We start from the raw sequence: 18,473 nt of genomic DNA on the forward strand, positions 1-18,473 counted from the left end.
TCATCTGCCCATCGCCCACCCTGCTGTCCTCTGCTCTGCCTTCCCCACCCCCCGACGTCATAAATTGAGGTGCTCAGGAACTGTTGAAGGAGTAAGAACTATCGTCTCCTCTTTAGAGACCGAAATGTGAAAGTCTCCCATTTTCCGGGCTCTGCACCTTTGGAAGCAGGGTGGTTTCTTCTTTCTGATCTTCTGTCTCCTCATCTCCGCTTCAAACATTGGGAAACAAAAACTAACCTACATAAGCTGTTGCTGGGATGGCTTGGGTGACTGCGTCAGGTCCTGTTGGACGCGCACGGCTCGCTGATCTGGGGCATGAGATACCCGACAGCAGGCAGCTTCCCCGCGCAGGGCCCCCCGCCAGCTCCGAGCAGAAAGGCGGTGCGGACTCCCGCAGAGCCGGACGACCCAGGAGCGCCATCTCGTGGGCGCCCCTATTGCTGCCTACAAGAAGGAGCCGGTGTTCTTCCCCCACGGAGGATTCTCATTTCTCATTTCAGGGCCTGGGGAAATGCGACCAAAAATTAGATTCCAGATAATTTAAAAGTGGCTGTCAGGCAGACTTATTATGAATAATCTACCTCTGGATTTAAATAGGGCAAGTGCCTTTTAGCTGCTCCAGATTTCTATTGAAGTAGTAGCTATTACGTTTTGAATAGGGACTTTCAAATGGCCAATTCTGCATTTTACACGCATTGGTAAAAAAGAAAATGTTACATTCTAGGTAGTACATCCGAGGATTCAGAATTTTTTTTTTTTAGTCAGTTTTTGAGGAGTTGTTTTTTGCATGAATTTAAAAAAATACAATGGCAAAGTCTTGCTACTGAAAGTGTAATCAGCATCGCCCAGGAGCTCATTAGAAAAGTATCCCTGTTCCAGACCTACCACATTAGAATCTGCGGTGAGGGGCGCCTGGGTGGCTCAGTTGGTTGAGCATCTGCCTTTGGCTCAGGTCATGATCTCAGAGTCCTGAGATGGAGCCCTACGTCGGGCTCTCTGCTCAACAGGGAGTCTGCTTCTCCCTCTCACTTTCTGTGCTTTCTCTCTCTCTTAAATAAATAAAATCTTAAAAAAAGAATCTGCAGTGATTCGTGGGCATACTGGCAGACAGGAGCGCAGGTTACCACAGTCAGATGGACGACCTGTGTTTTTGTCTGCTCGCTGGTACCTCCTTCCTTATGATCACATCCTTTCAGCCTCAGTGGCCCATGTGTGACCCAAGATCATAGGTTCCTGCCTTGTCTGCTCCTGGGTCAGCCAAGGGACAACTGAAATCATGCATAGCATGTCACTTTGGACGTGGGAAAAACCTGTGCAGATGTCGGGGAAACTATGCGTGAGAATTCTTACATTTCGTACTCGGCCGTCATTGGGTAATGCGCTTTACCTCAGCTACATCATCAGCAGAGCAAATAGTCACCTTCATCATGCCTCAAATACTGTCTGGTCAGATTCCACCAAGTTTTCAAAGGTCTCTCTCAGGCTAGTCTTTCCAGAGCTCAGAATAATAAAATGACATTTTATTTTCCTTAACAAGACCTTTAACACATCTTGCTTTCCTGGGGTCTCAGAACTGTTTCCCCTGTTGAGCCCAGGATGGGGCACAGTAGGTACTCAGTGGAGCTTGTTGATGAAACTGCTAATTATCCCTCAGCAAGGTCCAAACACTGGCCTGATGTCTTTCACACTAAACCACTTAGCATCAGATGATGGGCATCATTAGAGACTGACCCAGCTACAGGAGGACTCTATCATCTCACCAGTAAATACCAATATTCATTAAGGAAACAGATTCCTGATGGCTGAGAAATCCTTTGGTAGTGCTCAGGGATTGAAGTTAGTGAGGTTATTAGCTGTTTACAAATACTCCCTTCGCCTTGAAATGGGGGAGGGGTTGGACAAATAAAACACAGTAAGAAGATATTACTCTCTTTTCCTTGCATACATTTTTAAAAAGATTTTATTTATTTATTTGAGAGAGAAAGTGCACGAGCAGGGGTTAGGGGTAGAGGCAGAAGCAGACTCCCCGCTGCACAGGGAGCCCAATGCGGGGCTCAATCCCAGGACCCTGGGATCATGACCTGAGCAGAAGGCAGACGCTTAACCGACTGAGCCACCCAGGCGCCCCTACTTGCGTACATTTTAGAAGAAAAACGCATAGCCAAGAAGCTGTTGGACAATAAATAGATGAAATTTTAGGAAAACATATCAGCTGAAAGCCTGAGAATGCTAAGAGATATTAACCTCCGTGTTGCCGCAGGCCCGGTTGGCTCCTGTTCCAAAGAAATGGTACTGATTGTCAAGCAGTAAAAGCGAAATATTGAGAAAAGTTTGTTACACAGTTCTCCACCCAACTGAGACACACGAATATCCAACTCAGATTAGGGCAGACTGTCGCATTGTCTGCAATTTGTGAAATTATGGACCTTTTTGCCCCTAATTTACTAAAATAGGAAATGTGTGCTGTTTTCTTTTTACTGGATTCATTCCAATTAGCAATGTTTTCTCTAATCATTTAAAGGAATTCAGAATGTCAGTGCTTCAAAATTACTTTCCTTAAAGTTAAAATGTAGTTATAACGCGTCACTTTATGTAGGAGGGAAAATACACATTCACGCCTGCACATAGAAAGATAGCATATCCGGCGCCTGGGTGGCTCAGATGGTTAAGCGTCTGCCTTTGGCTCAGGTCATGATCCCGGGGTCCTGGGATCGAGTTCCGCATCGGTCTCCCTGCTCCTTGGGAGCCTGCTTCTCCCTCTGCCTCTCTCTCTGTCTCTGTCTCTCATGAATAAATAAAAATGACCAAAAAAATCTTAAAAAAAAAGAAAGATAGTCTATCAGAGTAAGGACCTTGAAAGCAGGACATAGCAGCATGCAGTTCATCTCTGAAAACCTGACCATCCCAGTATGCTGCCTATCGGTGTATCATAAGAATGCATTTAATAAAAGACTGCAAGAGACATGATGTTACCAGCATGCAGTTCATCTCTGAAAACCTGACCATCCCAGCATGCTGCCTGTCGGTGTATCGTAAGAATGCATTTAATAAAAGACTACAAGAGACATGATGTTACCTTTTTAATTTTTTTCAAATTTTTTACCTTTAAAAATTTCAAATCAAGAGAAAGATGCCAGAAAAGACAAGAACACTAATACCCATCTACGGTCACTCATAATACTTAACGTGCTCGCCGTATTTGTGTTCTCTCTCTCTCTCTGTTTCTGTCTTCTCCCTGCCCTCCCAAACAAGGACCTTCTCTTAAAGAGCCTCAGTAAAATGATCAAATTCAGGACAATTTAACATTGATAACATTCCCAACTAGTACATAGTCCTGACTCGACTTTTGCCAGTTGTCCCAGTGATGCCTTTTTATCATTTTCCCCTTGATCCCGGATCTAATCCAGATTCACATGTTGCATCCTCGTGGTCCCTTCGGTGTCCTTTAAAATGGAACAGTTCTAGTTTTTCTTTGTCTTCCAATGCATTAACATTTTGGAAGAGCACAATGCTTCTTCACAATGCAAATGTGAGATGATGCATTTTGGGGAAAAAAATAACTGATGATTTTCACAGAGCATCACATTAGTAGGTACCTGATGTGGGCTTGTTCTGTTATTGGTGATGGTAATGGGTCACTTTGTTAAGGTGACGTCTGCCAGAGTCTCTCTTTGTAATTAACAAATCATTTCTGGCAGGGGCGGGAAGGTACTCTGACACTATTAATTCTGATTCCCAAAAAATTTCAGCATCTGCTGAGTTGCCTGATCAGTTATTACTGCTTTGGGCAAAATAGTGATTTTTCTAACTCTTTTATTTCTTTGCATTTATTAGTTGGAATTCTACTCTAAAGAAAAGTTTCCCTGTCACCCTCTTTCTGTATTTATCTCTTTATGTCTTTGTGAGCATCAGTAGGGATTTACAGGTTGTGTTGATTCAGTTGTGAATTACTTGTGATCACTTATCACTGTCATGATTCATTTTGATGCTCATCTTGTCCCAACTTTGCCAGTGGGCACCCCTTCAATCTCACTCCTGGGCTTGCTTGATGCCCCATCAGTCTGTGAATGTCATTTATTCTTTAGCCCTTAGCATACCTGTATTGAAGTTCTTAGTTCAAGTCACTGCCCAAATGACAGATTTTATTCTTGCAAAAGATCTTTTTTTGAGCTACTGCTATGCCCCAGTTACTGATCTGACACATGGTCCAGTGGGAAACCAGACCATTATTTCAGCCTTTACAAAACAGCAGGTTATGGTAGAGGGTACCTTGGGAGCATCAAAGCAAAGCCCTTTATCCCATTGGATTTAATAAAGAAGCTCCTGGGAGAAAGTTGATCACCTCCTAGATGTGAAAGATGAGTAGAAGTAAACGTGGGGAGGAGGCACAGTGGTTCAGGCTAAGGGAAGCGTTTATACCTTTGAGGAATTTTCCCACCCTCCTGGGATGGGGCCTGTCAGAAATACCAACAATAGGACCCCATCCCAAACCAATGAACTCAGGATCTCTGGTGGGGAAAGCAATCCTAGGGTCCATATATTTTAATTTGCATACATAGCTTCTAGAGATTTTATCATGAGAAATGGTGTCACATATCATGGAGCTAAAACCTTTGCAACTAAAATTTTACAAGATGCATTTTATTTTGTAGGATTTTGAACTCAACAATGAACTAAAGATGAATGTCCTCAATTTGCTAGAAGAAGTTTTGCGAGACCCAGACCTTCTTCCCCAGGAAAGGAAAGCCACGGCGAATATCCTGAGGTAAAATGCAGTTGCAGGGGCCTCCTAATGACATTGGTTGATTCGTGCGATGTTCTAGAAAATAAGATCCTATCAGACCAGGAAGATGCATCTTAGACTTCTGGGGGCAGCAGGGAGACTGCTGTCACCACAAAGGGTGATGTATCATCTTCTCTTTTCTGGGGGGCAGGTTGGTGTCTGCGGCCTCAGGAAGACTTGGCCTGGGCGCCGTAACTCGTGTGGTGTGCAGGAGTGCAGTTGCTCCCGTCCGTGGGGGCAGACAGTGGCTTCCTGCAGAACCACAAGTGAAAAGGGGGGTGCCTTGAGGATCCCCTCCTGCAGCCCCAGCGGGTACTGCAGAGAGAGGTGGTTTTCCTGCCCTCAGTTCTAGTTGTTGATCATAAGCTCATGTTTATGAGCAGGGCGGTAGCATTTCTGCGCAAGTCCCATGCCCCTGGTTTGTGGATGTACTGCCTTCTAGTAGTTACGTGTTTTCTCTGTCTTGCTTCACCGGTCCTAGACCAGTTTTACTGACAACTTACCACGTTGGGATTCCCACATCATGTAGGTTGTATAAAAGCGCGTAGATGTGATCAAAGCTTGGACTTTGGGTTTCCCACGAGAGACTGTTTGTGGCTGTCGTTACACCCAGCATCCAAGCAGGTAACAAGCTTTCCTATAGCTTTTTGAACTCATAGGTGGATGTTTTTCTAGTCTGCTCTACAGGAGGACTAGACATTTCAGTTACAGTTTCCTCCCAACTCATGGCCATATCATTTGTCCCTACTTAGGGATGGGAAGCCCAGCATCTATCTGCTTGACCTGGTAGCCCTTTACCATTCTTGCTTCTAGTTCCATCTTCATTTATAATCTCTGGAAAGAGTCCTTTCTTTCTTCTAACCTTGACTATATTGTTTCTTTGTTATCCAGAATTCTGTATAGAAGGGAGTCCACCGTAGCTCCGTCTACCGTGTTTTTGGAAGTCACTCTCTAACGCAGCGATGCTGGATTTTGGTCTAGCATCTTAACAATTGGCTCAAAAGTGATTCAGGATCCCATCACCGGACCCTTCTTTGGTCTAGGGGCTCTTGCAGGTGGAATGTGTCTGCCCCAAAACAGATATGTTGACGTTCTATCCCTGAGTACCTCAAAATGTGATTCTGTTTAGAAATAGGGTCATTAATTAAGATGAGGTCATACTGGAGTAGCATGGGCCCCTAATCCAATATAACTGGTGTCCTTACGAGAAGATGGCCACGGGAAGACAGAGAGAGACACAGAGAATGTCGTGGGAAGATGGAGCAGAGACTGGGGTGAGGCAGCTGAAGGCAAGGAATGCCATCTGCTCGCAAACCCCTGAAAGTTAGCAAGACACAAGGGAGGATTCCTCTGCAGGTTTCAGAGGGAACATGGCCCTGCTGACACCTTGATCTTGAACTTCTAGCCTCCAGAACTCTAAGACAATAAATTTCTGTTGTTTTATGCCACCTAGTTTGTGGTACTTTGTTAGAGCAACTGTAGGAATCTATTAAGGGCCCTCTTCACTTTGTCCACCCTGTGAAGACACCTAAATAAGCCTAGGGCCTCTGTTCCTATGTTTATTTTCAGATTTTAAAATCGTAAATACATTTTCAGATAAAGCCTGGTTTCAGTTGGATGAGTGGTATCTGTAAATGATTTCTATTCCTCTTTTCTTTATATAAACAGTTTATTATGCTGTCTGTATTTCAAATGCTGATATTTTGAAACTGCTTTCTAGAAGTTTGTGCCCCCAGGGACATTTATTTGACTGGACAGCCGTCAGGAAAGTGAGGGTGTTCAGACTGGGAAAGACTCTGAGGATTGGCAAATATGAAACACCGTGTTGCCCATCCCCTCACAACACCCATACCAGACATTACCAATCAATCCTGAGGGCTTTCTGCCGACACCGGTGGGTGAGCTCAGAACTCCGTTGTTAACTGGCATGTCATTAATTGGAGTTGGCCCTTAAGATGAATCCTATTTACCATTCCAGGCCTTTATTATTTATCAGGCTTAAGATGTGCAAATTCTTTTTGTTGAATAAATGACCTGAGAATTAGAGGTGTGGGATCAATAAGAAATAGAAATTTTAGTAGATGGTACAGCTGGGAGCATGACATGGAGCAGAGTCTGATTCTCACTTTTGCAGGATTCACAGGTATTATCTTGGTTCAGCCACTTACAGCCGTCAGGTTCCTTAACCAGTCTAAACCTCAGTTCCCTCATTTATAAAATGAGACCAGTAGTACCTACTACTGAGTTGTTGTGATGATTACACGATACAGTATGTACAAAGAGGTTGTTAACACATGCCTGAAACATAAGTAGCACTCGTTTTACTGCTACACTTATTATTATTATTATTATTATTATTATTATTAGCTCTGACAGGGCTCTTAGGAAAAATAGTTTCTTCCGACTAGGCAATATGGCGTAAGTAAAACCAAGGTAGGTCTTAGTCAAACTCAACTTTCCTTAGCTTCATCACCTTGTCTATACAAAAGAGATTATAATAACATTAAAAGCCAGTTTAATATTGCACAAAGACATGAATGCAATAAAAAATCTTTCAAATGTACACTCTAAGTGGATGAATTATTTGACATGGGAATTATATCTCAATATAGTTGTTACAAAAGAAACTATAGTCCTGACCCACTTGCTATTTAGTAAAAGAAAAAAAGAAGCAAAAAGCAAAACAAAAAAGCAGTTCTACTGATGGGATGCTCCCAGCTGCCCACCCACACTTCTGATCCCTTGCAAAGTCTTCCCAAAGTGTTCCAGAAGTCCCAAGAAATGTGTGCTCAGGAACAAATCCAGTCATTTTTCTGCCTCAGCGTCTTTATTCAAGCTCACTGCCCCGGACACCGCTTGAGGGAGAGACCTTATCAGTGCCGCCGTTGTTTCTGTCAAGAATGCTATCTGACAGTCCTCTAAAGCCACCATTTCCCTATCAGAAAGCTGACAAAGATGCCACCTGCCGCATCCCTGAGCCACACGGGCCCCAGAGCAGCCTCACTCAACCGGGAGTCTTGGTCTCTCGTGAAAATAGCTCCTTTGGCTCCTGGTTCTACATCTTTCACCATAACAATTCAAAATTCACCCACTGAGCCAAGTAGGGAATAGATATTACGTCATCCATTCTCCTACCTCTGACCATCTTTCTTCCCATGAGGCCAAAACAAACAAAAGTCTTTGTTTAGCCCTGAGCATATCAACTAAAGCAGACAGATACCCGTGGGGTCACCAGCCCATTAGCTGAGCAAACAGCCGAACCCTGAGTCCCATTTGGGTCAGCTGGGTCTCGGAGGCACTAACTTATCTTCCCAACAAGTGAGTGAATAGATTTGTGCAAAAAAAAAAAAATCCTGGTGCAAGAAAACTACTGATCTTTGATTGAAGTCCCTCTGCCAAGTCATTCCACCTGCACCAAGCTTAAGGGTCCCTGCGCCAGCACACAAGATTGTGATTATAGGAGGAATAAATGATTCATTAATTTATCAGGGTTTTTGCTAACTTATCATACAGATACTTGTGTTTATATGTATGACATTTACATATATATATTTTAAATCATGTCACAATGATTAGAAAGTAGAGTAGGAAGTAAGACCTCGATATAACCATCACTGATGGAGTGTCATCATTCATGAAATCTCTTTGTGAAAAAATATCATCATGGAGTATATGAGAAAGAAACAGAAACCAAAAGGATTATTTAATAATTATATGACAATTATATAAAATAGTAATCACATGGAAAATTACAAAGATGTTTCTGTTAATTTATTTCTTAATTTGGAAACAAACAGGGAATTATTTCCAACCAAAACCAGGAGATTTTAGTACTCAAGGTTTCCATGCATTTGTGGACATCTGACTTTTTAGAAAAATATGTCAAAGCATAGGAAGCAATGGGCTCAAGTAAGCCTGGAAGGAAGAAAAGCCATGCCCAAGAAAGCAAAGGACGGAAGAGGTGGTCTGGCAGGTCCCAGCAAGTGAAGCAACAAGCAGTTAAACCATTCACAAATTGAGGAGGAGCAGAGATGAGGCAGGTCACGCCATGGGGCCATGCCAGCCGGTCTCAGTAGCAAGCAGGCAGCCCAGAGAGTGTGGACCAGTCTGCGGACAGAGGCCAATTTCTCTTGGCTCTGTTTTTAAGCCTATCTGATTTCTACTGTTGAAAGAGAACTTTTCCAGTCACAGAACTTTGAATAATCCCATTTCCTTTTAAATGTTTTATTTGGCATTTCATTATAAATGCACAGATACTTAACTGGTCATGCCGGCTGGGAGATGTGAGAGAAACCCAGTATCCTGGAGTGTCCATCAAAGCACGAAGGCAGTCAAAAGACTAGGAGCACATCCATCCTCGATTGGAACTGGGCCAGAGGTAGAGGGGCCTTCCCATCGAAGGGAAAATTTGTGAACATACCTCCCAGTGAATACAAGTTGTGGTTGCGAGAGAGAAAAACATATCACATTGTAGTTAAATGTAGCCTTGACATTAGAGATGTATAGGCAGTCAAGCTGTATGAGATGTAAACATGAATGTATTTAAACATATATTACATTTATACAGGAAACTGAAAGTTTCCAATAATAAGCCTTTCTGTCTCACACAGTCTCACAGGGATAGCTTTATGATGAAGAAATTTAATTAGCATGCATAGTTTGTTGTCTTGTTTGTGACTAAAAACCTCTGCTCAAGACTTTTCTATTTCTTTTTTTTTTTTTTTAAGATTTTATTTATTTATTTGACAGAGAGAGACAGGGAGTGGGAGAGGGAGAAGCAGGCTTCCTGCTGAGCAGGGAGCCCGACGCAGAGCTCGATGTGGGGCTCGATGCAGGACTCAATCCCAGGACCCTGGGATCATGATCTGAGCCAAAGGCAGACACCTAACGACTGAACCACCCAGGCACCCCAAGACTTTTCTGTTTCTAAAATACCACTTCCTCCCCAATGTTGTCTGACTAGCTGGCTTCTGAATCTATGTAGACATAAATCTTGGTAAACAACTAACATGCCATAAATTGAAAACAAACAAACAATGACTTCATGGGTGGGCAGCTGGAGTGGGTTTGAGTCATAAAAAGGTGACCCACAAACCTCACAAGGCCCCAGGAAGCATCAACAGGCATTTGGGAAAAGAGAAAACATCAGATAATTTAACAAGACCAGAACACATCTTGGAACACTAGTGTGAGATGACTGAGGAAAGGAACATTTGATAAAAGCTAACTAACTTCTTGACCACTTCTTTCCAGGGAAAAACTATTGCCCAGCGTCATTTAAAAAAAAAAAAATCTTTTCCTTGGGTACACATAGTTATGTGGCCACTGAGCTCTCTCCAGGAACCTAGACTACCCTGGAAAGAATGACATGAGCTTTGGGAAAGAGTCCCTTTTATCCCATGTGTAATCCTTAAGTGTGATTTTAACAGTCTTTGGAGAAAAACTTGTATTTGCTTATTTTTTCCTCACCTTAATCTGCCTTAGATCATCTGATGAATATTTCTTTCCACTCACAAGTGATACGGTTCATTGCTAACAAGAGGGCAGTTACTCCTTGAATCTAGAAGGAATCTTTATCCTGGTAAACAGGAGGGAGCTTTTGTAAGAGAGGAAGATAGAGGGAAAAGACTGGACTTTTTTGGATGTGTTTTGTGCTGGCTCCTTGAAGAGGTGCCTTTAACACCTGCCTGAGACAAGCGAGGGCAACGGGGCAGCTTAAGTGACCGAACCCTGGGCAGGTTAGTTCCTTTGAGCTTTGGTGTCCTCATCTGTAAGATGGAGATCAGAATGCTTACTCTGAAGGGATTTTTGATGATACAAGAGAGTGTATGTCAGATGGCTCACACATGGCTATGTATACACATGGGTATTCACTAACCCATCTCTGTTGATTTCCTCTTTTTGAGGGCAGGTGGTTTTGTTTTCATCCATTCAGAGCACCGCGGAACATCACGTCATTATTTCTTTGAAAACTACCTTCCTCCAGCAGATAGGCTGTGTGGCTTGGGACTTTTGGTACTTTTAAAATGTGATTGTGCCTTCATTTTGTGTCAGTGTGTCTCAGGAAAGGCCATCTGGGAATCAAGGGAGAAGAGTTTACCTGCTGGCTTCTGCCTGGCATTGTTCAAATTCTTGCCCCCCAGGAATTCCCCTGAGCTTCTGGTCTGTGTGTGTGCAAGGAGGGAGAGGCTCTGCATCTTCTGCCTCAGCATCAGCAGGGCAGGGCCAGGGCGGGGGCTGGAGGAATGTGGATGGGGCGCTCAGGCCTGTTAGGATCCCCAACTGATGGTATTGCGGGGTGCCCGAACTCATGGCCCAGATCCTCTCACAGGCCCAGAGCACACCAGCCCCCCCTCAGGCTCGCTTTAATGGTGGGTGTTTTATTTACCACCTTGTATGGAACAAGTTGGCTCCCTGGGCTAAGCCAGCTCTCCCGATGATCCTCCTGTGCCTTTAACATGCGTGTTTTCCTGTTTCTTCGACTTCCCACCCCCAGCTCACGTCTCTGTAGCCTCTCCAGTGGGAGGCACAGCCTGGTGGACCCAAACCCTCCAGCTTCCCAGCCAGGGAAATCCAAACTGCACGTGGTCCTTTCATTCCTGGCATGTCTGTTTTCTTTTCATGGAGGATATTTTGATTTTTCTTTTTTAGGGTCCTTTCACAAGACGATCAAGATGACATCCACCTAAAATTAGAGGATATAATTCAACTGGTAAGTGCAGCCATGGTCTCATCCAGCAGAGTTATGTGCAAACGACTTCTCAAAGGCGAGCGGTATTATGCCCGTAACTGATAACCGGGCGCAGTTCTTTTGAAGCCTGGTGCGATGACCTAAATTCGACTCGGGGGTTGGCAGTTGGTCCAGGCTGTTAATGTTGGCTGATATTTCTGAGCTTTCTGCCATTTTCTTGGTAGCTAGAATCTCTAATGGACGTTGTCCTTGAGCGGCTGCGGGCACCTGCTGTCAGGGCGTGTCATTCCCCCCTTCCTCTCTTGCAGACAGACTGTCCGAAGGCTGAGTGCTTTGAGACCTTGTCAGCCATGGAGCTAGCCGAGCAGATCACCCTCCTGGACCACATCGTCTTCAGAAGCATTCCCTACGAGTGAGTGCGGCCCTCACAGCTGCAGGCCCCCTCAGGCAGGACCTGTGGGCTTAGCACTGCCATTATTCCTAAGGCAGATGTGTGTGCACAGAGGTGTGAGTCTTAATCTTACGATGGTTTGGTCCAATGTCAATGCCTTTTGGTCCCAGTTTATGTTAGAAATGTTGATTTGGAAACACCGGGGACTCTCAGGATGGTCACTCTTGTGTTTCTTTATGTTCACTGGTTCCCCCGGAATGTGAATTTCTTTGTACTCTCACATCCTCGCATCATAGGAACCTCCATACGGCAGCAACCATGGTTCTCAAACTGCATGGTGCCTAAAATCCTTCGGGAAACTTGTTAAAAATGTACATTCCTAGGTATCCCCTCCAGAGATTTGGATTCTAGTAGGTTTGAGGCCCAGGAAATGGCATTTTCCATGAGAATCCCAGACACTACTGCGTGATCTAAGACTATACTTTGAGAAGCACTGAGGATGGGTAAAATCTGTAAGTTCTGCTACAAGTACTCACCCTCTTCCACGAGTCAAGAAGTATTGCTGGGCTTTGAGACTCTACAACATGTAGATAGATTCCCGAGGAGGAGCTTTCCCCCGGTGTGTGCGGAGCGGACCTGCGCTGCGTCAAGCTGCCCCGTGAGGAGCGTCCCTATCACCGCTTCAACCTTCTCATGTAGAGCATGAGGGAGCATGCTAGCCCCTTCCCGCTGCAATAATCAGGAGCTCCACAAGCAAGACCTTTGTTTGGACAAATGACAACTGTTGGCCCATGTCCTCGAAAGAGCTAAATCGAGGGTAAAGGAGGGGCTGGGCAAGAGGTACAAATGTGACCGATGTCATAGGTAGAGAAGAGGCCATCATGATGATGGAGGGGTCAGGCGTGGCAGTGGGTGGTCAGAGCTACAGCTACGTTAGAGAGGCGTAAGGGGCAGGGCCAGAAGATGCCCCTGCTGGCTTTTCTGTTGGCATTGTATCTTCTCACCCTCCCCGTCTCTACCCATGAACAAGGTTGGCGGGGAAGAAATGTGGCCTGTTGGACATCCAAATGAACCCAGTGACTACTTGAAGACTTGAGTTAGAAACCACAGTACCATGGGGCCCCTGGAGGGGCTCTGTCAGCTAAATGTCCAACTCTTGATTTTGGCTCAGGTCATGATCTCAGGGTCGTGAGATCAACCCTCACTCCAGGCTCCACACTGGGTGTGGAGCCTGCTTGAGATTCTCTCTCTTTCTCCCTCTGCCCCTCCCCAACTTGCACTCTCTCTCTTTCTCTCTCTCTCTCTCTCTCCCTCTAAGGAAAAAAACAAAACAAAACAAAACCACAGTGCCTAGTGCAGTGGGGATTCAGTGGGGGAGATGAACATGACCTCTGTGGAGGAAGAGAAAGAGCAAAGGCCAAACCCTTATGGTCAGTCTCTTCTTGGGATTCTCCCTTCCTCTCCTCTCCTCCCTGCTGGCTTGGATATCAACCCATTATTTTCATCTGTGGAACTGCCACACCTTTACACCCAACAGCCTTGCAGGAACTTGGAGGAACAAAAAACCTCTTGCAGGGACTCACTCAACATTTCTGGATTAAGACTGTGTCAGAGTAATTTCATTTCAGGTTTTTTTTTGTCATGCCTATACAAAATAGTTCCTTTATGCACCAACTTGTCTGTCCATTGCTTGCTGTGATCTGGTGGGCTGCTCATGAGTGAAGTGAGGGAGCAGGGATGTTATTCAGAAGACAGACCTTCCAGCAGGCTGAGCTCCTATCACTGTAAATGCCTTCCCCATATGAAGTGGTAACAACAGTGTTACATGCCTTCCTCATGTGTCCTGTTCTGGGCTCTGGGGAGAGCAAAGGAAAATCCCTGCTCGTGAATTTGACATCGTCTTAGAGAATATCAGAGCAAAGTGGAGGAACACATGTTGTTTGTGATTAACATTTTTGGTAGTGATGGATTTTTCAGCCCTTCTGCTAAGGCTTAAAATTTTTTTAAGCTCATCCAGGGAAAATAATTTGGTTCCTGAGTTAGTACTTAACGTCTTTATTCTTCTTGTGTTGGTCATCGTGTTCCCATTTCAGAGAAGCCTTTATCGTGATCCTAATAAGGACACAGTTCCAAACATTTATAAGAGAAAGGTGGAAATTGAAAAATCTTTTTCTTTTTGGCATCAAGTGGCAAAATACTGGAGATGAGCCAAAATTCATTTGAGATGGTCAAATTTAATGTAAATAATATTCATACTCATTGTTCAGGATCATAGCCACCATTTAAAAAACTTAATTGGTTTTCTCTTCTGTTTTGAACTTACAGAGAATTTCTTGGGCAGGGGTGGATGAAGCTGGATAAAAATGAAAGAACACCTTACATTATGAAAACCAGCCAACACTTCAATGATGTGAGTAACCATAAAAATAAAACCTGGGCATGTTATAGGGAGCTGAGTATCAGGGTCTTAAGACTCCTTCTCTAAAATGAAGCAAGTCTGCCCCCCACTTTTTACACAAAACTGATGAAAGTTTAAAAAAAAAAAAAAAGCTTAAATCTTCTCTAAGAGCTCATAGTGATGTAATAACTTCCAGTTAACTTCCAGACATAAGAGATTCCCTTCTGATGGTACCCAAGTCTGGTAAGTCCTCAATAATGCATAGATTGCAGCTATTATTGTTATCATAATCATCATTACTTCGTGGTCATACACTGACGAGCTGTAATAGCCCTTGTGTCACTGGTCCCCGGTGGTGCTGGTGACAGTAAGGTTGGGTTAGTACAAATCATCCTCATTATTACTGAACATTCAGCGCATATGCGTTCCAGGGTTGGAAGGGACCCCTTTGAGCGTAATTACAGTGTTCCTGCAGCTGTGCACAATGGTGACCAGCTGTTGGTGTATCTCCCTTCTCTGCTTTTCTCCAGCAGTAAGACGAGGAGCTGCTTTTATACCCACCAACTCCTAATTGGTTTTGTTCTAACGATTTTCATCCTTTGGCGGAACCACATATGTGGGAGCATCTTCAGGCCTACCTAGGCAGTTCTACTAAAAGACAATAAAAGGAATAATGATGACATTAAAAAAGAAAAAGAAGACTATGAGGCTCCCTGTAGGTAAATTAATAAGTCATTCAGCCTCACAGTACAAAACAACGGTGTAGATTCCCAAGACAGTGCTTTGTGCAGGGTACCTGCAGAGTACCTATATACTCATGAAGGTTATCGCATGAGGAGCATCCATGCCACCGCCGCCTAGAGGACAGGCCACATGACCCCTGAGAAGCAGAGCCCCTGCTGTAGAAAATCAGCTTCTGTCGTCTGTGCCATGCACACACTTGGGTATAATGAGCAATCAAATGAGTGGTTCCATCCCAGGTTCCAGACCCTCACGCCTCCACTCGGATGGCTGCTTGCACTGTGTGTTCTTCAACGGATTGCAAATGGAGTTTCTTATCGTTAGTACTCCCCAGACCTGCCAAGCCTCCTTCATCTTATGCCATGTTCTTAGTCTTGCGTAGTGGCCCAGACTGCTCACTCACCCAGACAGAGAATCTAGGGGTCATCTTTGACTCGTCTGTCACCCACCCCACCTCACTCCCCGATATATAAATCTACATATGTCCCAGACCTTTTTTTCCCTTACTTTCCTACTGCCATAACCTTGATTTGATCTTTCATCCTTTTCTCGGGGAGCTCCTACCTCACCATCCCCACTGTCCTCTCCTTGCCCCCAAACCCATTCTTTACACAGTGTCACAGAAATAACTTTTCTGAAAGACCAATCTAATTATATCACTTTCATGACAAAATTCTGTCAGCGGCTTCCTCTCACCTTTAAGATCCAGTCCCAGCTGCCCAACGTGGCCTACAAGAGCCCTGCCTACTGGGCATCTGTGTCTCTCTCGTGGCTTCCCTGGGCTCCTCAGATGACTGCCACATCCTCTGTTACACCAGGCCTTCTACCTCTGTCCCTTTTCAAATGTTCTCCTCCTTCGATGGAAAGCAGTGGCTAACTCCTTCTCATCCTTTAGGACTCACAGCAGGATGACCTCTTTCTGGAAGCCTCCTCTCTACTAGGCCACATAACCCCCTGCTACCTCCATGTCCTCAAACCCCTCCATACAGACTCAGCTTTGCCTTTCACTATGTGATATTTACTTGTCTCTGCCTCCCTTCACCTTTCTGCCTAACTAGGCTCAGTGCCTTGAGGTCGGGGATGCTGAGTTATTTGTTTTTCCTGTTCTTAACAACCTAAACGAATGCCACGTCCATTCTAGGTGCTCAGTACAAAGTAAATTTTTAATGACTATGTACAATGATAATTCTGAGACACTGTGAGATCTAAAATACCTGTGGAATAGTCAGAGAATTGGTACACTCACTAGATTAAGTGTATGGATGTAAGATTACAGACTTGCATTCCCTTTGTTAGTAATCCTAAACTGTCCTTTTCCTTTCTATATTCTAAGCACTGAGCTGCGCCAACTGCCTCTTTTTCTCTTGGTTTCAACTAATAGCATTACAGTTCTTACCCTTGAAACACTATAGGTCCTGTTCACTCTGGTGGGAAAAAATCCAGCGAGATAAGAAGGAATAAATGTTCCCTCCTCCCCTGTCCCTAAATGTGTCTGGGTTGAGGGCTGATCAGGTTAGAGTTTGATTTGATTGGGGGTAAATGTCTTTTCTTTCTCTGTGCTACCTGGGGTTTCTTGGTCCCCACCTGTGAGGGGCGAAGGAGCATGTGGAGAGGCCCCAAGGAATGAAACCCATCATCAGCAAAGGTTGCCATTCTTCAGGAATTACTCATCCTTTTCCATTTCCTCAGCAGTTACTGGAAATAACTCCTTCATCCAAATTACTGATTAAGAAAAATGACCTGTTCCCTCAATATGTTGATTCCAAACAATCCCTCTGTTCACTCGGAGGATGAACAGGTTGCCATTGGTTTCTCGTTGCTATTATTATTACTACACACTGTAGTCTTTTCGGAAGGTTGGTCTCTCAATGTGGACTTTGATCTCCATGTCCCTCGGCACCCTGTTTCCCCGACACTTCTATGGGCGATCCAGGCGCTGTGCCTGAATGCATTTCTTTGGCTCTTAGCTGGCCTCTCTTGGCTTTTCCGTTGTCTCAGATGAGTAACCTGGTGGCGTCCCAGATAATGAATTATGCCGACGTCAGCTCCCGCACCGTCGCGATAGAGAAGTGGGTGGCCGTGGCGGACATTTGCCGGTGCCTGCATAACTACAACGGCGTCCTGGAGATCACCTCCGCCTTAAACAGAAGTGCCATCTACAGGCTGAAGAAAACCTGGGCCAAGGTGTCCAAGCAGGTGAGCAGCAGTGAGCCACACAGCCCGCTGCTGAGAGGACAAGCCGGGAGACCAGAGCCCAGGAAAAACGTTACTCATTAGGAAATAATTAACCGAATTGAGCGGTTCAGTTGCCAAAGAAAGGTGCTAACGTGGGTAATTACTGCGCTCTTAGCACCTAGTTGATTCCACTCGTGCGCACTTCTAGTTGGTTAGTTTAAGAAAAGCAAATACGACCCCAAAGCATTCATTATAACATATTTGGGGACAACTTCAAACGGTGCGGTTGACAGTCAGGAGTTGTCTCCTAAATTATTTAGAGAAGGCCCGTTGATTCCAAGTGAACACAGCAGTGCCCCACGGACCTGTTCTTTCTCCCCAAAGTAAGCGTATAAATGCCCTAGGGCCTCAATGTTCACTTTTTTTTTTTGGTCATTTATGTAATAACCTTTTGGCATAAAGACTTAGGTGTGCCGGAAACTTTCATAGTTTTCTTTTAATTGGACTCACCTTGTTCATGCCTATCATTTTCATCTGATATTTTCAAGATTCAAATGAAATCACAATCTCCCCACTGCCCTTTCTCCTGGCCTTCTCCCGGGGTGTGGGTGGGTGTTGGGGAGGGCTCCCCTGGGCTTCTGGGAGGCCGTGGACACCCGCTGGTCTCCTGTTTTGGTCTTCTGCTAGTTGGTCACCAGGCGCAGGCCACCGTGAATTGCCCGTGCGTGGTGTATGTGTGGTCTGCCCGGCCTGCCCAGGAACAGGGGGGCTTAGCTGACCTCACCTCCCCTTCAGCCCTCGTTGGCTCCCACTGGCCCCTCTCCTACAGGCTGCCCTGTCCTTGGTGATCCCTGGTGGGCCGGCTAACTCTTCATTAGTAGATAACTACGCTGGCCCTCTTAAAGGGCGGTGGGGGGATTTTCCAGACTCCTCCAAGTCCTCCTGGTGCCAGAGGCAAATTCTTTTGTCTGTGATCAAAGCCTGGACCTTGCAAACAAAAGCCACAGCTTTTATAAGTACTGTTTAAAAAGCAAACAAACACTTTTTATGTTGAGATCATGTAGGTTCATGTACAGTTTGGAAGAAATAATAGAAATACCCTGCACCCTACACCTAGTGCCCCCAGTGTAACCTCTGGTGTAACTGAAAACATATCCCAACCACAAAGTTAACATTGGTAACATCCACTAACCTTATTCAGACGATCTCTTTTACATATATGCTCATTTGGGCCTGTGTGTATTTACTTTTATGCACTTTCATTACCCCTGCAGTCAAGATACAACACAGTGCT

At 44.8% G+C, this 18,473-nt stretch overlaps 1 protein-coding gene across 3 annotated transcripts in view; it reads left to right on the plus strand.

The window, feature by feature from the left end:
* The window catches only part of RASGRF2 (Ras protein specific guanine nucleotide releasing factor 2), a 238,355-nt gene that overhangs the window by 207,032 nt on the left and 12,850 nt on the right, over nucleotides 1–18,473 (plus strand). For all 3 annotated transcript variants that reach the window (XM_064596309.1, XM_064596310.1, XM_064596311.1), the window contains 5 exons: nucleotides 4,653–4,765; nucleotides 11,435–11,495; nucleotides 11,783–11,886; nucleotides 14,191–14,275; nucleotides 17,003–17,200. In XM_064596309.1, coding sequence (XP_064452379.1) covers nucleotides 4,653–4,765; nucleotides 11,435–11,495; nucleotides 11,783–11,886; nucleotides 14,191–14,275; nucleotides 17,003–17,200 — 561 coding nt within the window. The remainder of the gene's footprint in view (nucleotides 1–4,652; nucleotides 4,766–11,434; nucleotides 11,496–11,782; nucleotides 11,887–14,190; nucleotides 14,276–17,002; nucleotides 17,201–18,473) is intronic.

The sequence above is a fragment of the Mirounga angustirostris genome, unplaced genomic scaffold, assembly GCF_029215605.1.
Source record: "Mirounga angustirostris isolate CCGP_5_RB_7025 unplaced genomic scaffold, mMirAng1.0.hap1 SCAF_7, whole genome shotgun sequence".
In the NCBI taxonomy this organism is placed as follows: Eukaryota; Metazoa; Chordata; class Mammalia; order Carnivora; family Phocidae; genus Mirounga; species Mirounga angustirostris.